This window comes from Gekko japonicus, unplaced genomic scaffold (assembly GCF_001447785.1).
Source record: "Gekko japonicus isolate JY-2015 unplaced genomic scaffold, Gekko_japonicus_V1.1 scaffold1755, whole genome shotgun sequence".
In the NCBI taxonomy this organism is placed as follows: Eukaryota; Metazoa; Chordata; class Lepidosauria; order Squamata; family Gekkonidae; genus Gekko; species Gekko japonicus.
In genome coordinates, this window is record NW_015166474.1 from 154,580 (window position 1) to 172,730 (window position 18,151).

Below are 18,151 nucleotides of genomic sequence, written 5' to 3' on the forward strand. Positions count from 1 at the left end.
CAGGGGGTGTGGCATATGCAAATAAGTTATGTTAATGAGTTATGCTAATCCGCTCCTGCACCTCTTTTTCTATGAAATGACCCCTGCAATTAGCAATGTCTCCTTAAACAGAAGGAGCAGAGCGGCCACTTCCTAAGCCCTTTGGCGATGTGTCTCTTGCAGTGGATGCCGCTATTCTAGGGGAACGAAGGGGCTGGCGAACCCTTCAAGGGGAACAGTAAAGCATTGTTGGTAGCAACTAGGGTTGCCAATCTCCAGGTAGGACTTGCAACAATTTAAGGAAATTGATGGATAGCGTACACCATATATAGCTTCACATCAAATAAAGCTCCAAAGTATTCCAATTCTTAAACAATTCTTGGCCCCGGCTGGAAAAACGCGTGCGGGGCCAAGAGGCGTGGCTATTTGCGCCATCGCATTCCGATCCTTCGGCGTGCGCTGCGAAGAGAACGGCCGGAGGGAATAGGTGCGTGCCGGCGCGATCACACTGAACGAATCCGTCTGCAGCCCATGGCAAACCATTTGCTAGTAGATCTTTGCAGGTACTTTTTAACTGTGCATCATCGGTGGCATGCCACGGGTTGGCCACGGGTGTGCTACGCTTGCCAGATGTTGCGGTGTGATCGCCCCCCCAAAATCCGCCCAGCATTCGTGCCTTTTGCGCGGCAAATGCTCCATGTGACCGGGGCCCTTGTTATTTAAATGTTCTTATTTCAATATACTATTCCAAACAATTGGCACACAGACAAGTTAAGAACTTGGAGGAAACTTTACAATCCCAGGAAAAACTGCCGTTCATCCTTTAGAGTTTGCCTCAAGTCTTAAGGACTGGATTCACTTGCTTCATGGACATTTGTGTTTTTCCAGTTTGGAATTGAGAAGCCTTTTCTCCATTTTGGAACAGTGAAGTTTTTTTCTGGGATGGTAAAGTTTCCTTCAGGTTCTCCACTTGTCTGTGTACCAATTGTTTGGAATAGTATATTGAAATAAGAACATTTAAATAACAAGGATTGTTTAAGAATTGGAATACTTTGGAGCTTTATTTGATGTTAAGTTATATACAGGGGTCGTTTTGTAGAAAAAGAGCTAGGGGAACTCATTAGCATAACTCATTAGCATATGCCACACACCCTGACATCACCGGAAGTGTGTCATAAGGCCACACGCGGCCTTGCAGCTCCACTGCCGAGTCCCATGAGGGGCCCGGCAGTGGACCTGTAAGGCTGGCGGGAGTGCAAGGAAGCCCCGCGAAGGCGCTCCCTGGCCCCAGGCAGGCAGGGGTGGGGAGAGGCAGGGAGGAAGCAACTTACCCTCCCTCTTCTTCTGCCTCCCCCTGGCTGAATGAGGGCCGGAAGCGGGGCGGCTGGAAGCGAGGGCGGGGCTTTGTCATGTGCCCCACCCCCCCGTACATCACCCGGGGGAACTGCGATCCCCCGCGATCCCCCCCGAAATGACCTCTGGTTATATATAATCTCTAGGTAGCGGCTGGAGATCTCCTGCTATTACAACTGATCTCCAGGTGACAGAGATCAGTTCATCATTGGAGAAAAGGGCTTCTTTGGAAGGTGGATTTTAGGGCGTTATACTCTGCTCAGGTCCCTCCCCTCTGCAAACCCCGCCCTCCTCAGGCTCCACCCCCAATGCCTCCATCTCCCAACCCAGAGCTGACAACCGTGGTAGTAACTATTTGACGGAGCAACCGATTAGAGGGGTTTTCTTGGATGACTGTTTCTCTTTTGAGAGCCAGTTTGGTGTAATGGTTAAGTGCGCGGACTCTAATCTGGAAGAACCGGGTTTGATTCCCCACTCCTCCACTCGCAGCTGCTGGATGACCTTGGGCAAGCCATAGTTCTGTCAGAGCTGTTCTCTCAAGGGCAGTTCTCGGGAGAGCTCTCTCAGCCCCACCTCCCTCACAGGGTGCCTGTTGTGGGGAGGGGAAGGGAAAGGAGTTTGTAAACCGCTCTGAGACTCCCTTGGGTAGTGAAGGGCGGGGCATAAATCCAATCTCTTCTCTTCTTCTTTTTGATACTGGGGGTGGAGGAAAAAAATCAGCAGACAGGATCAATCAGAGATGGAACACCTGCTGCGTAGGAAATGAGCAACAAAGTCTACGGTGTGTGTGCGTGTGCATATTTGCGTGTGCCTGTGTGCATGCTCAGGTTTGGATTGTGGTTCCTACACATCTTTTTAAATTACAGACAAACAGAGATCGTCGAAAGGGGCAAGCTGTGTGCCTTTCAGTCTCCTGGAGAAGGTTTGTTCAAAAACCCTGGCCCGTGCTACCTTTGCTGTAGAGCCTGAGAACAACGACGGAAGTGGGTGGTACGGCATTGGGGGAAACCTGTATGGAAATCCTTGTTCTTCTGGAGGTTGCTGCACGCTTTCTGATTTAGTATTCCGATCAGCCGCCTGCGTGCACTAAATATATGCACCGTGCATTAATTAAGAATTCTCTCTCGCTTCCCTTTCTACTCGGAACATCCTCCCAGAATTCTTATTTGATGCCATCTCTCTCTCGCTCACTCGACACACCGCCTTCGGAGCCTTGCTTAAAGTCTGCGACGTTCGCACAGACATCCTCAGAAGTAAAAAAAAGTATCAGCCCCTGCCACGTCGGTACAACTGAAAGGGGCAAGTAAGAGATAACATAGTCAAGCACCCTTCACGAGCACCAAGGAGTTTGTGGTCTTGGCACTTCAATATCGGCGCTGAAGTACAAAACATGAGAGTAGGAGAAGAATAAGAGAAGCAGAAGAGTTGGTTTTATACCCCGCCCTTCACTACCCAAAGGAGTCTCAGAGTGGCTAACAATCTCCTTCCCCTACCTCTCCCCACAAGAGACACCCTGTGAGGTAGGTGGGGCTGAGAGAGATCTTCCGAGAACCGCCCTTGAGAGAACAACTCTGAAAGAACTTGTGACTGACCCAAGGTCACCCAGCTGGCCACATGTGGAGGAGTTGGGAATCAAATCCGGTTCTCCAGATTACAGTCCGCCACTCTTGACCACTACACCAAACTGATGCTTTAATAAAAGGAATGAGAGCATGGTGTAGTGGTTAAGTACGCGGACTCTAATCTGGGAGTACCGGGTTTCATTCCCCACTCCTCCACTTGCAGCTGCAGGTGTGACCTTGGGCCTGTCACATTGTCTCAGAGCTGTTCTCTCAAGAGCAGTTTGTGTCAGAGCTCTCTCAGCCCCACCTACCTCAGAGGGTGTCTGTTGTGGGGAGGGGGAGGGAAAGGAGATTGTAAGCCGCTCATAGACTCTGAGTGAAGGGTGGGATAGAAATCCAATCTCCTCCTCCTCTTCCTTCTCCTCTTCTTCTTCTTCTGTGGTTAGTATGTTTGGTCTGCTGCTGTATGACACTGTCTTGCTCTCCTTGCATTGTTGCATACTTTCGTAGTACCGTTTTCTGCCTTAACATGTCACGTTTAACACTTCTGCTTTGTTTCAGATATCTGCAACCCTAGTTGTAGTGTATTGCAAACAGTTCATGAATCGCTTCATTAACTCCCCATGTTAAGCTTCGAGCCGAACGTAGGCTCCACAGTACTGTTTGACTATTGGTCGCTCTGCAACAGCGACCAATCAGAACTGTGCCAGTTCCCTGCGAGGGAAAGACTCTCATTGGACCTTATCCGCACAACCTCATTGGTTGTTATTTGTAAGTAGGCGTGGCTACGTTAGCCCGGGAATGTTTAAAAGGAGCCTAGCTCCCAATGTTAATCTGTTCTGGTTATGAATGCGTTTAAGTGCTTGTTCGTTACTTCAATAAAGCTGAATCACTTTGCTGAAATCACTCTCCTGATCTTTGTTAGCGGCGATCTAACACTAGTCCCATGACACTGCTTATTCACTCACCCAGCCTATCGACTGCACTGACTTGCGCTGTGTCATCCACCTTGAGTCTCAGTGAGACGGGTGGATTACGAGTAGCGTGACTAGATAAAATCAAAATAATACACAGGCCAGTTTTATGCAACCAGTTTGGCAGAATCCCCATCCTGAATTGCACACGGCCTCTCCAACATCAGCACACAGTCACTACTTACAGCTGAGCCCAAGTTAAAGTTTTGCGGGGGGGGATGAAGAGGAGCCCTGCTGCGTCAGACCAGTGGCCCATCTAGCCCAGCATCCCATTTTACACAGCGGCAGGCCCGTAGCTGCCGTGGGGCATCTCGGGGCTAGGTCCCAAGACTTGCTGGCAAGGCCCCCTGACTTCCCATCCAGCCCAGGGCGTCACGACCTTCTCCCCTGGATTAATTTGATTAGACAGTGCTGCCTAAGAAATTTAAATGCCCCCTAACCAATGCTCCCTCTAAGGTGTGGAGTCTTGTGAGCAAACATTCTACTTTGTGAGCTCCTGGCATTAAAGCTGTGAGCGAGCGATTTGGCTCCTGCATCAATGAGTTTTGCTCTGGAGCCTTCCTTCCTGAGCTGGGACAGAAATGTGTGAGCCGGAGGCTCAAACACTGCGAGCTGGCTCACACTAGCTAAGCTTAGGGGGAACATTGCGGCCCTGACTTTAAAAATTCTGGCTACGGGCCTGTACAGTGGCCAGCCAGTTCCTCTGGAGGGCCAACAACGGCACAGAGGCTGAGGCCTTCCCCTGATATTGCCTCCTGGCTCTGGGATTGAGAGGTCGTGGAGTAGCCACTGATAGACCTCTCCTCCATGGATCTGTCTAATCCAGGGCCGTAGGCAGGATGGGGGGCATTTAAATAAGTCAGGGGGCGCCCCCTGCATACACACACAGGCTGTGTCAGGAGCAACTAGAGAGTTAAAGTTTTCAAAATAGTGACAAGAGAGTGAGAGGTGAGGGTGCTGGCAGGCAGGGCAGAGTGACGGCTCTGCGCGGCCCTGGTGCACATGAAAAATAAAAGAAACTGGCTAGATGGGATGTCGGAAGCCTGGAGCAGAGGTTGGGGGGCCTGGCCCCGAAATGCTCCACTGCAGCTACAGGCCTGGTCGGATTCCCTTTTAAAGCTGTCTATGCTTGTGGCCATAGAGAGCCAGTTTGGTGTAGTGGTTAAGTGTGTGGACTCTAATGTGGGAGAACCGGGTTTGATGGCCCACTTCTCCACTTGCAGCTGCTGGGTGACCTTGGGCCAGTCACAAGTTCTCTCTGAGCTGTTCTCTCAAGGGCAGTCCTCGATAGAGCTCTCTCAGTCCCTCCTACCTCATAGGGTGTCTGTTGTGGGGAGGGGGAGGGAAAGGAGTTTGTAAGCCGCCCTGAGACGCCTTTGGGTAGTGAAGGGCGGGGTATACAATCCAATCTCTTCTTCTCCTCTTCTACATCTTTTGACAGAAAATCCCATGTTTTAATCACTCACGGTGTAAAGACATACTTCCTGTGGTGTGTCCTGAACCTACTGCCCATCAGCTTCATTGGATGCCCTCAAGTGCTCGTACTTTGGAAGAGGGATAAAAAAATTCTCTTTCTCAATTCTCTCCATCTGGCGCGTAATTTTATAAAACCTCTATTGTGTGTCCCCCTTAGTCGTCTCTTTTCTAAACTGAAAAGTCCCAGACTCTTCAGCCTTTTCTTATAGGGAAGAAGAAGGAGAGATTAGATTTATACCCTGCCCTTCACTACCCGGAGGAGTCTCAGAGTGGCTTACAAACTCCTTTCCCTTCCCCTCCCCACCACAGACACCCTGTGACGGAGGTGGGGCTGAGAGACCTCTTTCAAGGACTGCTCTTGAGAGAACAGCTCTGAGGGTGCATTCAGACGGCTCTTTAGATCCGTGCGAGGCACAGGTGCCTCATGGATTTAAATGTAATGTCCAGACATCAACATCTGGGAAACGTCCATCTTCCATTTTGCCGCGCCTCGGAGCCGTACTAAAAAGATACTACTTTAAATCTGGAGCTTTTGGTTCCGACAGGCCACTCGCGAACTTTCGTCCATCTGATCATTCCAGCGTGGAATTAAAAACTGTGCTCGTTCGGCAAAAAACTCAATTCTGCGCATGTGCGGATAAACAAGGCTGCGATATCATGCCTATGCACATGTGCAAAAAGGTTTGTTTGTTTGTTTTTTTAAAAAACCCACCACGCGTGCCTCCTTCAGTGGATGCCGTCTAGACAATCCACAGCGGAAGCAGCGCGCAGTAAGGCGATTCCCCCGGGGGATGTCTGGTCGTGCGAGGATGGATTAAAAAGATCGGGATCAAATTTGAGCTGGCATAGTGGTGGGATTAGCTGTCTGTCTGAACGCACCCTGAGAGAACTTGTGGACTGACCCAAGGTCACACCTGCAACTGCATGTGGAGGACCAAGGAATCAAACCTGGTTCTCCCAGTCTGCGCCCCTAACCACGATGCCAAACTGGCTCCAACTGCCTTATCATCTTGGTCGCCCTCCTCTGTACATTCCCCCCAGCTCTGTGACATCCCTTTTGAGACCTGGAGACCGGAAGGGCGCATGGTGTTCCAAATGAGGCTGCGCCACAGTTCAAGGGATTCTCCAAGGGATTCCGACCCCCCTCCCCAAAACCCCCAAACCCTTTCCCCAACCTTTTGCTCAGTTGTGCTGCTGTTTGCTCCTCTTCCTGGCATCTGCTTTTCCTCTTTTTCCCCCCTTTTAAGAGGGTTTTTCTTCTTGCTGACTAAATGAGGCAGGCAATCAGGATCACGTTTCCCGCATGCTAATGACACAGGCAACCCAAGAGCAAAAACCCAAATAAAAGCTGCGTCTCCTGCTCTTACTCTGAATGGAATAACATTCTCGCTCTGTTTCGTAGCCCCCGCCTCAGTTAATGCTGCTATGGGGGGGGGGCGCTGCAGTAAGCAAGATTTTTCTTGAGATGCCCCCCCCCCTTCTTACAGTTGTCTCCTCACTCGGTACATTTTGGGAGAAATAACAGAGAGATAACCTGACTGGGTGAAACCTGGTTTTAAAAATACACCATTTCTGAAAGGAACATTCCGACTGCCACATGATTTGCTCAAGGATGGCACAGGAAGAACTGGATAGGGTTGCCAGCTCTGGGCTGGAAACTACCTGGAGACTTTGGGGGTGGATCCAGGAGAGGGCGGGGTTTGGGGAGGGGCCTCAGCAAGGTACAGTGCCAATAGAGTCCGCCCTCCGAAGCAGCCATTTTCTCGAGGGGAGCTGATCTCTGTCCGCTGGAGACCAGCTGTAAAAGCGGGAGATCTCCAGGTCCCACCTGGAGGCTGGCAACCCCCCACTGGACTAATATCAAACATGAGTATTTTCCTGCCTCACTTTGGCAGTCTTGGTTATATTTATTTCCTCAAGACTGCATGGCTTTTGGAATGTTCGTCTGAGGCCCCCAGAGAGGGGGAGTCTCCAACTGGAACCTGTCAGGGGTTTGACCCACAGACGGTAAATTCCTTCAGATGCCAGATGGAAGAAACTGAGGCCAAAGTGAACATAAGAACATAAGAGAAGCCAATGTTGGATCAGGCCAGTGGCCCATCCAGTCCAACACTCTGTCACACAGTGGCCAAAAATACCAGGTGCCATCAGGAGGTCCAGCAGTGGGGCCAGGACACTAGAAGCCCTCCCACTGTTGCCCCCCACCAAGCACCAACAATACAGAGCATCACTGGCCCCAGACTGAGAGTTCCTATCTATACCTTGTGGCTAAGAGCCACTGATAGACCTCTGCTCCAGATGTTTATCTAATTCCCTCTTGAAGCCGTCCATGCTTGTAGCCACCACCACCTCCTGTGGCAGTGAATTCCATGTGTTAATCACTCCTTAGGCGAAGAAGTACTTCCTTTTATCCGTTCTAACCCGACCGCTCAGCAATTACATGGCGTGCCCACCAGTTCTTGTATTGTGAGAAAGGGAGAAAAGGACTTCTTTCTCGACCTGCTCTATCCCATGCATAATCTTATAAACCTCGATCATGTCACCCTGTCAGGTCCCGAAGACCTTGGGGTTCGCTTATATAGATAAAATGCAGTCACTCAGCAAAATAAATTCTGAAGACCAGGTTTAAAAAAGAAAACTACTGGATTTAATTGAAAAAAAAAATAGTTGTAGTAGAAGGGATGTCAAGCAAGCAGGAAACATCCAATCATAACAAGCAACGGCAAACAAACAATAAAAAGCCAGGTGACAGGACCAATGAAAACAATAACTCACTTCTTGTTAAGTCACTCACTTAACAAAGCAGTTGGAAAGTGATTCAGCAAGAACACAACTTTATTCTTCAACTCGAACACAACTCCAACACGGATCAACATCTGATAGCCAGAACAGCTTTTACATTGCAGCTGTCCTGCTTTTAAACTCTCCCGGCTAATGTAGCCACGCCTACTGTACAATTACCAACCAATAAGGTTGTATGCATAAGGACCAATCACGGACGTTCCCGCTCAGGGAGCTTGCTGACAAGTGATTGGTTGGTTCTTCCTGGGCTAGCAATGCGATTGGATGGATTTGGATCCTAGCCCAGGACGAAGCTTAACATGACATTTCAATTAGATGTTTTCATCACACATTATGATTCAATGGCAGCTTATTGAATACATTACACTTCTGTGAGGCCAATTCCTTAAAACAGTCCAATATCAGGTAGGAGAAACTGGATCATTTCGGCCCAGAGTATAGCCGGCCCCACCCTGTGAAGCCTAATGAGAGAGTGCTGCGCCACAGTAGCTCCCTCTTCCTAGGTCCGTCCCTCTGCCGTCTGGCCACCAGCTGATAAGAATTCAACTCCCTAATTAACCCTTCTGGCTTGTAAAAAGATTACGGAGGTTTATAAGGACAATTCTCCCCCATAACAAAATCTCACAGCTGAATATAATGAACATGCAAGGCCAGGTCCTAAAACCTCTGTTCCTCACACACCCCTCAGCCGTCCTTTCTCCAAGCTAAAGAGCCCCAAGCCGTGGCCTAATTGACGGTAATCCGTACAGAACAAGAAGAGCAGTGGTGTTCAAGATGGGGAGCCGTGTTAGTCTGTCTGCAGCAGGACAAAAGAGCAAGAGTCCACTAGCACCTTAAAGAGTCGCAACACTCTTCACCACTGCCTCAGATAGGGCTGCCAAGCCGCGGCGGGGGATCCGCACGTCTTCACAGGATCCCTGCCGCAGGGGACAGCGATACGCGTTGCACCGCCGTCGCCAGGATGTGACACTACGCGTCGCTTTGGCGGGACTCCAAACAGCCCCATTGCCAGAGCGACGCGTAGCGTCACATCCTGGCGACGGCGGTGCAACACGTATTGCTGTCCCCCGCGGCAGGGATCCTGTGAAGACTTGGCAGCCCTAGCCTCAGACTGGCTCTCTCAGGTATTAACCAGGGACAGCCCTGCTTGGCTTACAAGCCCTGAAGAGGTCAGGCCAGCCCAGGCTAATATTTTGCCCCCGGTGCACATATCCTGAGACGCGAGGAAAGGGATCGAGGTGGGCCCAAGGGGGAGTGTTTTGCACAAGCCTCTGGGGAGGAAGGCGGCCTTGTCTAGGATAGTGGCTCTGATAGCCGACAGGCAAGAATACCGCTGCCTCTTCAGCCACCGCCCGACTCAAGCTATGGCTCCTGTTAAAACCCAGAGCAAACAGAGTCCATAAAGCAGGGGTGTCAAACTCATTTGTTACGAGGGCTGGGTCTGACATAAATGTCACTTTCTTGGGCCAGGTCATGCGTGCCATGAAACGTAATGCCAGGTACCGGAGATAGAAACTGTATAAAGGACAGCAGATGGTAAGTTCTGAGTTGGTGTATCCTCACTTGCAAGGCCCCATGGGCTGGGAGGGGGGGTGTAAAGGAAAACCCGCACGGGCGGACTAGAGAGGCAGCAGTGCAGTGCTGGGCGGATTCTCCCATGATGCTTGACTGCTGCAGATGAGGCTGTTCTGCTGTGTTGAAGCCACAATGGAGTGGCTCTGCCCACTCCCCCCCCCAGCACTTCCTTCCTGACATTAGTTGCTCACGGGCTGCATAAGAGCCCTGACTGGATGGGCCAGATCCGGCCCCCGGGCCTTATGTTTGACACCCCTGCCATAAAGGCTTTGAGAAATTACTGGCTATCAGAGAATCCCCCACTGGTCTTTCCCCCCAGTCCCTTTCACGCGCTTATCTCCCCCTCCTGCTCTCACAAACCTGTCAGTTACACATGCGTAATTATCGTGCCTCAAAATGAGAAACAGGAAGGCCGTGCGGGGGGGGGGGGGAACCCACTTCAACACACAGCCTAGCTTCCAACTGACTTCTCCCAAGACACTGAAATCATATGAAGATGTCAAAACAGAGACAAGATTAGTAGCTCATTTGATGCCCTGTCTACTGGCAAAAACACGCTACCTGAAGCAGTCGCTACTTTCCCTCGCACATCACCTTCAAATAACATTTCAATCTCGGAGGTTCCCGGGAAAGTCTCACACCAGGTAGCTCAAACGGAGACACTTCTCCATCTTCAGGCATCGCTTGTGTTTTCGGGTGCACTGTTTTACAGTAATTGCGCTCAAAACAGGAAGCGGTCGCAAGACAGAGCAGTGCAACTCACAGGAGAGAACATATCCCCGCTAACCAAACCGATGTGTGAATAAAGGTTCGCCTCAGCTTCACAAAGCCCTTCAGGACAACCGTAGCTATAATGACACCTAAGATAGATATATGTGCACTAAACACATTTATCAGGCATGATCACACTTTCCGAGTACCTGGCCAGCTGTCGCATAGAGGAGGGCTAGACCTCATTCTCTGCGACTCCAGAGGACAAGGCTGGAATGAGGGTGTAAGTTACAGGAGGGTAGATTTCAGATGAACATTAGGAGACATTTCTGAATGTATGGACAGTAGGGTTAGCAGGCCCCCAGTGGGAGCAGAAGATTAATGGTGGCAGGAGAAAAATAAAATTAAAAATGACCACTGGGCAACGGCTTGCTGTCACTTCTGGGAAAACATGGAAGTAACATTATACCACTCTAGGAATGGGCCAAAACTCTATGGTTTGACCATAGAATTTCAGACAATTCCTAGAGAGCCATGATATGACTTCCACTGGGCAATGGCTTGCTGTCAATTCGGGGAGAACTTGCAAGTGACATCATACCTTTCTAGGAATTGGCCAAAACTCTATGGTTTGACCACAGAGTTCCAGACAAATCCTAGAGAGCCATGATATGACTTCCGGGTTTCCCTGGAACTGACATCATGGTGTTTGTCGACAGGCCACCTGCAACCCCCCAATCTCCCAGTATTAAACAGTCAACACCTCTGTGATATCCTATTTCACTGCAATTGTTCTCCTCCTCAAGATTTCTTATCTTTTTGTAAATCTGGATATGCCAGGGATTGAACTGGGATCTTCGGCATCCAAAGCCGATGCTTTACAATCAAACCATAGATCGAGTGACTGAACCACGGACCCTCAGGACTACACTGCTGCTATCTCACTCTCCTGCTCTCTCTCCTGTGTTCTACTGATGCAGCTCCGTGACTCAGTCGACCAGAGGCAACCTCCACTGCAAAGCATGGAAGCCTGCATATTAACTGTCATGCCTAGTAGAATGCCACAAGACTTTGGACTTGCGATGCCCTTGCCAATAGATTGGCCACCACTGCAAAAACACACCGCCGAAGGAAGCGCTTACCTGGTCCGTTTCTGTGAATGTGCTCTGCTCGTCATCTTCGATGTCGGATTCCCCGACGGCGATGGGAACACAGATGGATAGGTCCGGGTTGGTCATAAAGTCATCGTTGTGGTCTTTAGCCCCTTGCTGGTTCTCCTCCTTTCTCTCGAACCCGTCCATGGTGGGGTAATCCTTGTGGGTCTCCTCCTCTTTGCCCGACTCCGTGGCAGTGTGGTTGCTGACGCAGTTGTGGATGACACCCGGGTTCTGAGCAACAAGCTTCATCATGGCTTTCTTTTCCGCCGTCGCCTTCGGTTGCCTGAGGACGCTGCAGCAGAAATCCCACATGGCCCGTTTGGCGTACTGGAGCCCTCGGTTGATGCGGGCAAAGGCCAGCTGCAGGTTGTTCATCTCCCCGTCCTCGTCCGGTGCGGAGAGGTTATCGGCACTGAACGAGCTCAACAGCAAGGCAAGAAACAGGTTCAGCACCTGAAAGGAAGTCAAGTTGTATCCGTCATCCTGAGAAATCACATTCACAGCGATTAACTTCAATTGTCTTGTTCCAAGGTAGCTTTACTCGCATTAACGGGTCAGGGCAGACAGCGGGAAACACTCCTTCAGACAGCTTATAATTAAGGGCAGCGAGGGCCCCGTTTTCAGGCGGCTTTTAAAAAAGGTTTACGCAAAATCATGGATGGCTAGGGCTACCAATATCCGTTACGGTTAGAAACCTGACATCAAAAATCAGAACACACACAAAAAAACAGCAGGAGGACTTTTTAATCTTCCGGGACATTTCCTCGCTGACCTAAGAGTGACAGTCCTCAAACAGAGAAGCTTTGAGGGGAGATCACAGTGGGAGTTCAGTTCATTCACAAATCACAGAAACACAGAATGACAGACTTGGAAGGGGCCAGACAGGCCATCTAGTCCAACCCCCTGCTCAATGCAGGATCAGCCTAGAGCAGTGATGGTGAATCTTTTAGAGGCCGCGTGCCCAAACTGCGACCCAAAACAAAGTGCCAACACGGCAATTTAACCTGAATACTGAGGTTTTAGTTTAGAAAAAACAACTCATACATTAACATAGGATGATCCAAACAAAGTAAGGAAAGCAATCCTAAATGCTTTCATTTACATAAAATTATTTGGCAGAGAATTCCACACTTTAATGATGGTCTGGGCCTGGCTGGGGCGATCACACGCGTGCCCGCTGAGAAGCCTCTGAGTGCCACCTCTGGCACCCGTGCTATAGGTTCGCCACCACTGGCCTAGAGCATCCCTGACAAGGGTTTGTCCAGCTGCTGCTTGAAGACTGCCAGGGAGGGGGAGCTCAACACCTCCCTAGGCAGCTGGTTCCACTGTTGAGCAACTCTTACTGTAATATCCAACCGGTACCTTCCCGCCCTTATTTTAAACCCATGATTGTAAGTCCTCTCCTCTGCTGCCAACAGGAACAGCTCCCTGCCCTCCTCTAAGTGACAGCCCTTCCGATACTTCAAGAGAGCAATCCTGTCCTCCCTCAACTTCCTCTTCTCCAGACTAAACATCCCCAAGTCCCTCAGTCTGTCCTCCTGGGGCTTCTTGGTCTCCAGGCCCCTGATCATCCTCGTCGCTCTCCTCTGCACCCGCTCCATCCTGTCCACATCCTTTTTGAAGCGAGACCTCCCGAACAACACACAATACTCCAGATGCACCCTGACCAATGCACTGTACAGTAGGACTATGACATCTTGTGATTTGGATGTTATGCCTCTGTTGATACACCCAAGATCGTATTAGCCTTTTTTGTCACTGCATCACACTGGGTGCTCACATTTAACTTTCGGTTCACACACACGGGTACCCAGAAGTGTATCCCCCATCGAGTATGTGTGTTCCTAATTTTTGTTACCCAGATTCAGAATTCAGAACAATGCACCCAAACAGGGCTAAATAAAGACATCATATTTTTTATCCGACTACAAATGCTAATTTTCTGCCCCTGAGCATTTCTTCCCCTGCACTAATCAACCTCATAACATTCTGCATTGTGCCTTTGCCTCCATTTTGCATCCCTCCTTTGCAACACCCCCCCACCTTCTGAGTGGGATATGAGAGCCCAAGGATCTCCGCTCCTACTTGTATCTGATGAAGGGAGCTTTGACTCTCAAAAGCTCATACCCCAAAAACCTTGTTGGTCTCTAAGGAGTGGAGTGGAATCGAGCACTTCTACTACAGACCAACATGGCGACCCTCCTGAAACAATGACCGATTCCCCACAAGCAGCCTGTGCCGCTTTTGCTCTTCTGTCCCCCCCCCCCCCCTTCACTCTGTTAATTCCCCCCCCTTGCTGCTCGGCCGCATTTTGACCTGCAGCTCCTCCCGATTTTCCCTGCGTCTTCTCGATCTCAAAAAACAAGGATCGAGAAGACGCGGGGGAAATCGGGGGGAGATGCGGGTCAAAATGCGGCCACACAGCGAATAGTGTGGAATTGACCAATGCAAGTAGGGGAAACAGAAGAGCGAGGGCGGCACAGCTGCTTGTGGGGAATCGGTCAATATCTATTAGTCGCAGTAGTTAACTAATATCTCCACGTATAAAGCAACATCAGATGACGGGGATAGACAACAAGGGACAGATGGCAATCATCTTCGAAGAAGAAGAAGAGGAGGAGGAGGAGATTGGGTTTATACCCCGCCCTTCACTACCCAAAGGAGTCTCAGAGCGGCTTACAAGCTCCTTTCCCTTCCCCTCCCCACAACAGACACCCTGGGAGGTAGGTGGGGCCGAGAGAGCTCTGACAGAATCTGCTGTTTTTCAAGAACAGCTGTGCCAGAACTATGGCTTGCCCAAGGTCATCCAGCAGGTGCAAGTGGAGAAGTGGAGAATCAAACCCGGTTCTCCCAGATGAGAGTCCACACACTTAACAACTACACCAAACTGGCTCTACACCAAACTGTAGTTCAAAAGTACCTTCAGGGTCATCTAGTCCAACCCCCCCATACAATGCGGGAAATTCACAACTTCCTCCCCCCGACACCCCGAGTGACCCCTGCTTCATGTCTACTTAGGAGGTTCTGCCTGGTCCACTTGTTAGGAAGCATGAATCCAGACATTCCAGCCAATAGTTGTGTTACCTTGCCAAAGTCCATTTAGACCAATGCTTTGCTCTGAAAACACCACTACGGCACATGCTTCCGGAGCACAATCTCGAGGCTGCAAGCGCTCGTTTTATCACGCCACCCGAAGACATCCCTAGACATATTCAATATTGTTAACGGTTAGTAGTTTACCGACTCTACATGAGCACGCACAACTCTCTGCTTGTATATTTTCAGAGCCGATAAGGAAAATGCAATTTCTCATGACCTGCCCGAAACCTCTCGTACAATCGTTCCTCCCGTTACGCTCCGTGCGGCCCACCACTTGGGAATCAAATGACCTACTTTGGGGGAACCTTGACATATGGTGAGAGAATGCTGCTGATAATCATAATAATATTTCTTCTCTCCAAATGAGGCATATTCATTCTAACTATATGACGTTAATGAGAAATGTTTCTAAGGTTAGGGGTTTTCTTTTTTTTTGGAAAAAAGATGCATTCTGCTTTCATACGGCTGTAATTATCTCTCTCAGCATATAATGTACATGCACTTATTGGGTATGATAACGCCCCCAGATTTCCAAAGATCCTAGCCTGAGGGAATCTAGCATGAGGAGAACCCCCCGTCCTTCCCCAAGAAGGGCCACTACAGAGTTAGAATCTTAGAATCAGAATTGGAAGGGACCTCCAGGGTCATCTAGTCCAACCCCCTGCACAAGGCAGGGAATTCAGAAATACCTCCCCCTCCACACCCCCAGTGAGTGACCCCTGATCCATGCCCAGAAGATGGCAAAAAACAAAACAAAAAACCCTCCAGGATCCCTGGCCAAAACTGGCCTGGAGAAAAATTGCTGCCTGACCCCAAAGTGGTGATCGGCATTTCTCTGGGCATGAAAGAAAGGGCCACAAGAACTAGGCACTGATGCAACCCTTCCTGCCCTCCCTCTCATGATCTGCCTAAGTTCTCAAAATCAGTATTGTTGTCAGATGGCCATCCTGCCTCTGTTTGAAAACCTCCCAAGAAGGAGAGCCCACCACCTCCCGAGGAAGCCCGTTCTACTGAGGAACCGCCCTAACCACCGCTCTAACCGTCAGGAAGCTCCTCCTAATGTTTAGCCAAAAACTCTTCTGATTTAATTTCAACCCCATTGATTCTGGTCTGACCTTCTGGGGCAACAGAAAACAACTCCGCACCATCCTCTAGACGACAGCCCTCAAAGTACTTGAAGGTGGTGATCATATCACCTCCAGGGTAAACATACCCAGCTCCTTCAGCCTTTCCTCATAGGACGTGGTCTTCAGACTCTGTCAGGATGTTTTTCCTAACATTTCGCTGAAAACTCTTCTGATTTAATTTCAACCCATTGGTTCTGGCCCGACCTTCTGGGTTGGGGGGGGGGGAAGGAAAAGGAGATTGTGAGCCGCTCTGAGACTCCTTTGGGCAGTGAAGGGTGGGGTATAAACCCAACCTCTTCTTCTTCTACTTGGAGAATTTGGGGGTGGAGCCTGGGGAGGGGAGGGGCCTCAGCAGAGTATGTAACGCTATAGAGTCCATCCCCCAGAGTGACCATTTCCTCCCAGTGAGCCCTCCGAGTGAACTGACTTCTTTCGCCTAGAGATGAGTTGTGACACTGCGAGATCTCCAGCCACTGCCTGGAGGTTGGAAACCCCATTGGGAGGGAGGAGCCTAGCCAGCCCAGCGACCTGCCAGAGGCTCCCTGCTCTGCCCCGCCAGCCAGCGGAAACGCTGTCTCGACTGCCATTCCTCGGTGGCTGGCGACAAGCGGGTATCGACTCGGCTCTGTCCTCCTGCCAGAGATGCCCTCCAGCCAACCAGAAGAAACACGTTCCGATGAAATTGGCAGGGAGAGAGTTTGAATCTCTGGCAAGTGTCAACCAGCTGCTTGTGATATCGATAGCAGGGAGACTGAAGGGAGAAATGCACTAAGAAGATTTGCACGGAGCAGCGGCAGAAAAAAAAAAGACGAGATTCTGGTATGGCACCAAGTACAAACGGGGCGGCGTAAAGACTGTGAGACGCAGGGCCACAAACCTCTATACTGCCACAAAGTCACTTGGCGGGCTTAGGCAAGCCACACTCCCTCCCCACTCCCGCCTGCATTCTTGGTGTAGTGGTTAGGAGCGCAGACTCTAATCTGGGAGAGCCGGGTTCTATTCCACACTCCTCCACATGCATCTGCTGGTATGACCTTGGGTCAGTCACAAGTTCTCCCAGAGCTGTTCTCTCAAGGGCGGTTCTCGGAAGATCTCCCTCAGCCCCACCTACCTCACAGGGTGTCTGTTGTGGGGAGGGGAAGGGAAAGGAGATTGTAAGCCGCTCTGAGACTCCTTTGGGTAGTGAAGGGAGGTTTACAAATCCAACGTTTTCTTCTACTACTACAAGAACTCGTGGGCACTCCATGAAATTGCTGAGCGGTCGGGTTAGAACGGATAAAAGGAAGGACTTCTTCACTCAAAAAGTGATCAACACATGGAATTCCCTGCCACAGGAGGTAGCGGCGGCTACAAGCATGGGCGGCTTCAAGAGGAAACTGGATAAACATATGGAGCAGAGGTTCATCAGTGGTTATTAGCCACAAGGTATAGGTAGGAACTCTTGGGCTGGGGCAAGTGATGCTCCATATTCTGGGTACTGGAGGGGGGACAGTGGGAGGGCTTCTGGTGTCCTGGCCCCACTGATGGACCTCCTGATGGCACCTGGCAGGGCTTTTTTTGTAGAAAAAGCCCAGCAGGAACTCATTAGCATAGGCCACACCCAACAGCAGAAACCCATTAGCATATTAGGCCACACCCTGACAGCACAGCTCATTAGCGTATCAGGCCACACCCCATGCCTTCCCTTGGCTTACCCGGGCAAGCCGGCCCTTGGACAAGCAGGGGATGCATTTAAATGCCTCCCTGATCCTTCCAGGTCCCCCCACCTTGGAGCTGCCGGGGAGGGGTCGCTCTCCAGGCCTTCCCTCTGTAGTTTTGGCTGTAGTGGGCGTGGCCAACTCTGAAGCCAGCCGGAACTCCGTTCCTGTGCGTTCCTGCCCAAAAATAGCCCTGGCACCTGGTACTTTGGGCCACTGTGTGACACAGAGTGTTGGACTGGATGGGCCACTGGCCTGATCCAACACTGGCGTCTCTTATGTTCTTATGCCTTACCAGGCTCTAGGCAGGGTGGTGACTGGAGATCTCCCACTATTACAACTGATTTCCAGGCGTCAGAGATCAGTTCGCTTGGAGAAAGCGACCACTTTGGAAGGTGGCCTCTATGGCAGTATGCCCCACTGAAGTCCCTCCCCTCCCCAAACCCCGCCCTCCTCAGCCTCCGCCCCCCAAATCTCCAGGTATTTGCCAACACGCAGCTGGCAACTCGAGCTGCAGGAAAGATGACACCACACATGAACACACATGAGTTACACTGAGTCAGACCCTTGGTCCATCAGGGTCAGTATTGCCTACTCAGACTGGCAGCGGCTCTCCAGGGTCTCAGGAAGAGGGTCTTT

General features: G+C 50.5%; 1 protein-coding gene across 1 annotated transcript in view; it reads right to left on the reverse strand.

Annotated features, from left to right (window-relative positions):
- The window catches only part of LOC107111187 (sodium channel protein type 5 subunit alpha-like), a gene marked incomplete at both ends in the record, with an annotated part of 379,380 nt that overhangs the window by 153,487 nt on the left and 207,742 nt on the right, over window positions 1–18,151 (reverse strand). The window contains one exon of the mRNA XM_015412116.1: window positions 11,575–12,042. Within this exon, the coding sequence (XP_015267602.1) occupies window positions 11,575–12,042 (468 nt within the window). The remainder of the gene's footprint in view (window positions 1–11,574; window positions 12,043–18,151) is intronic.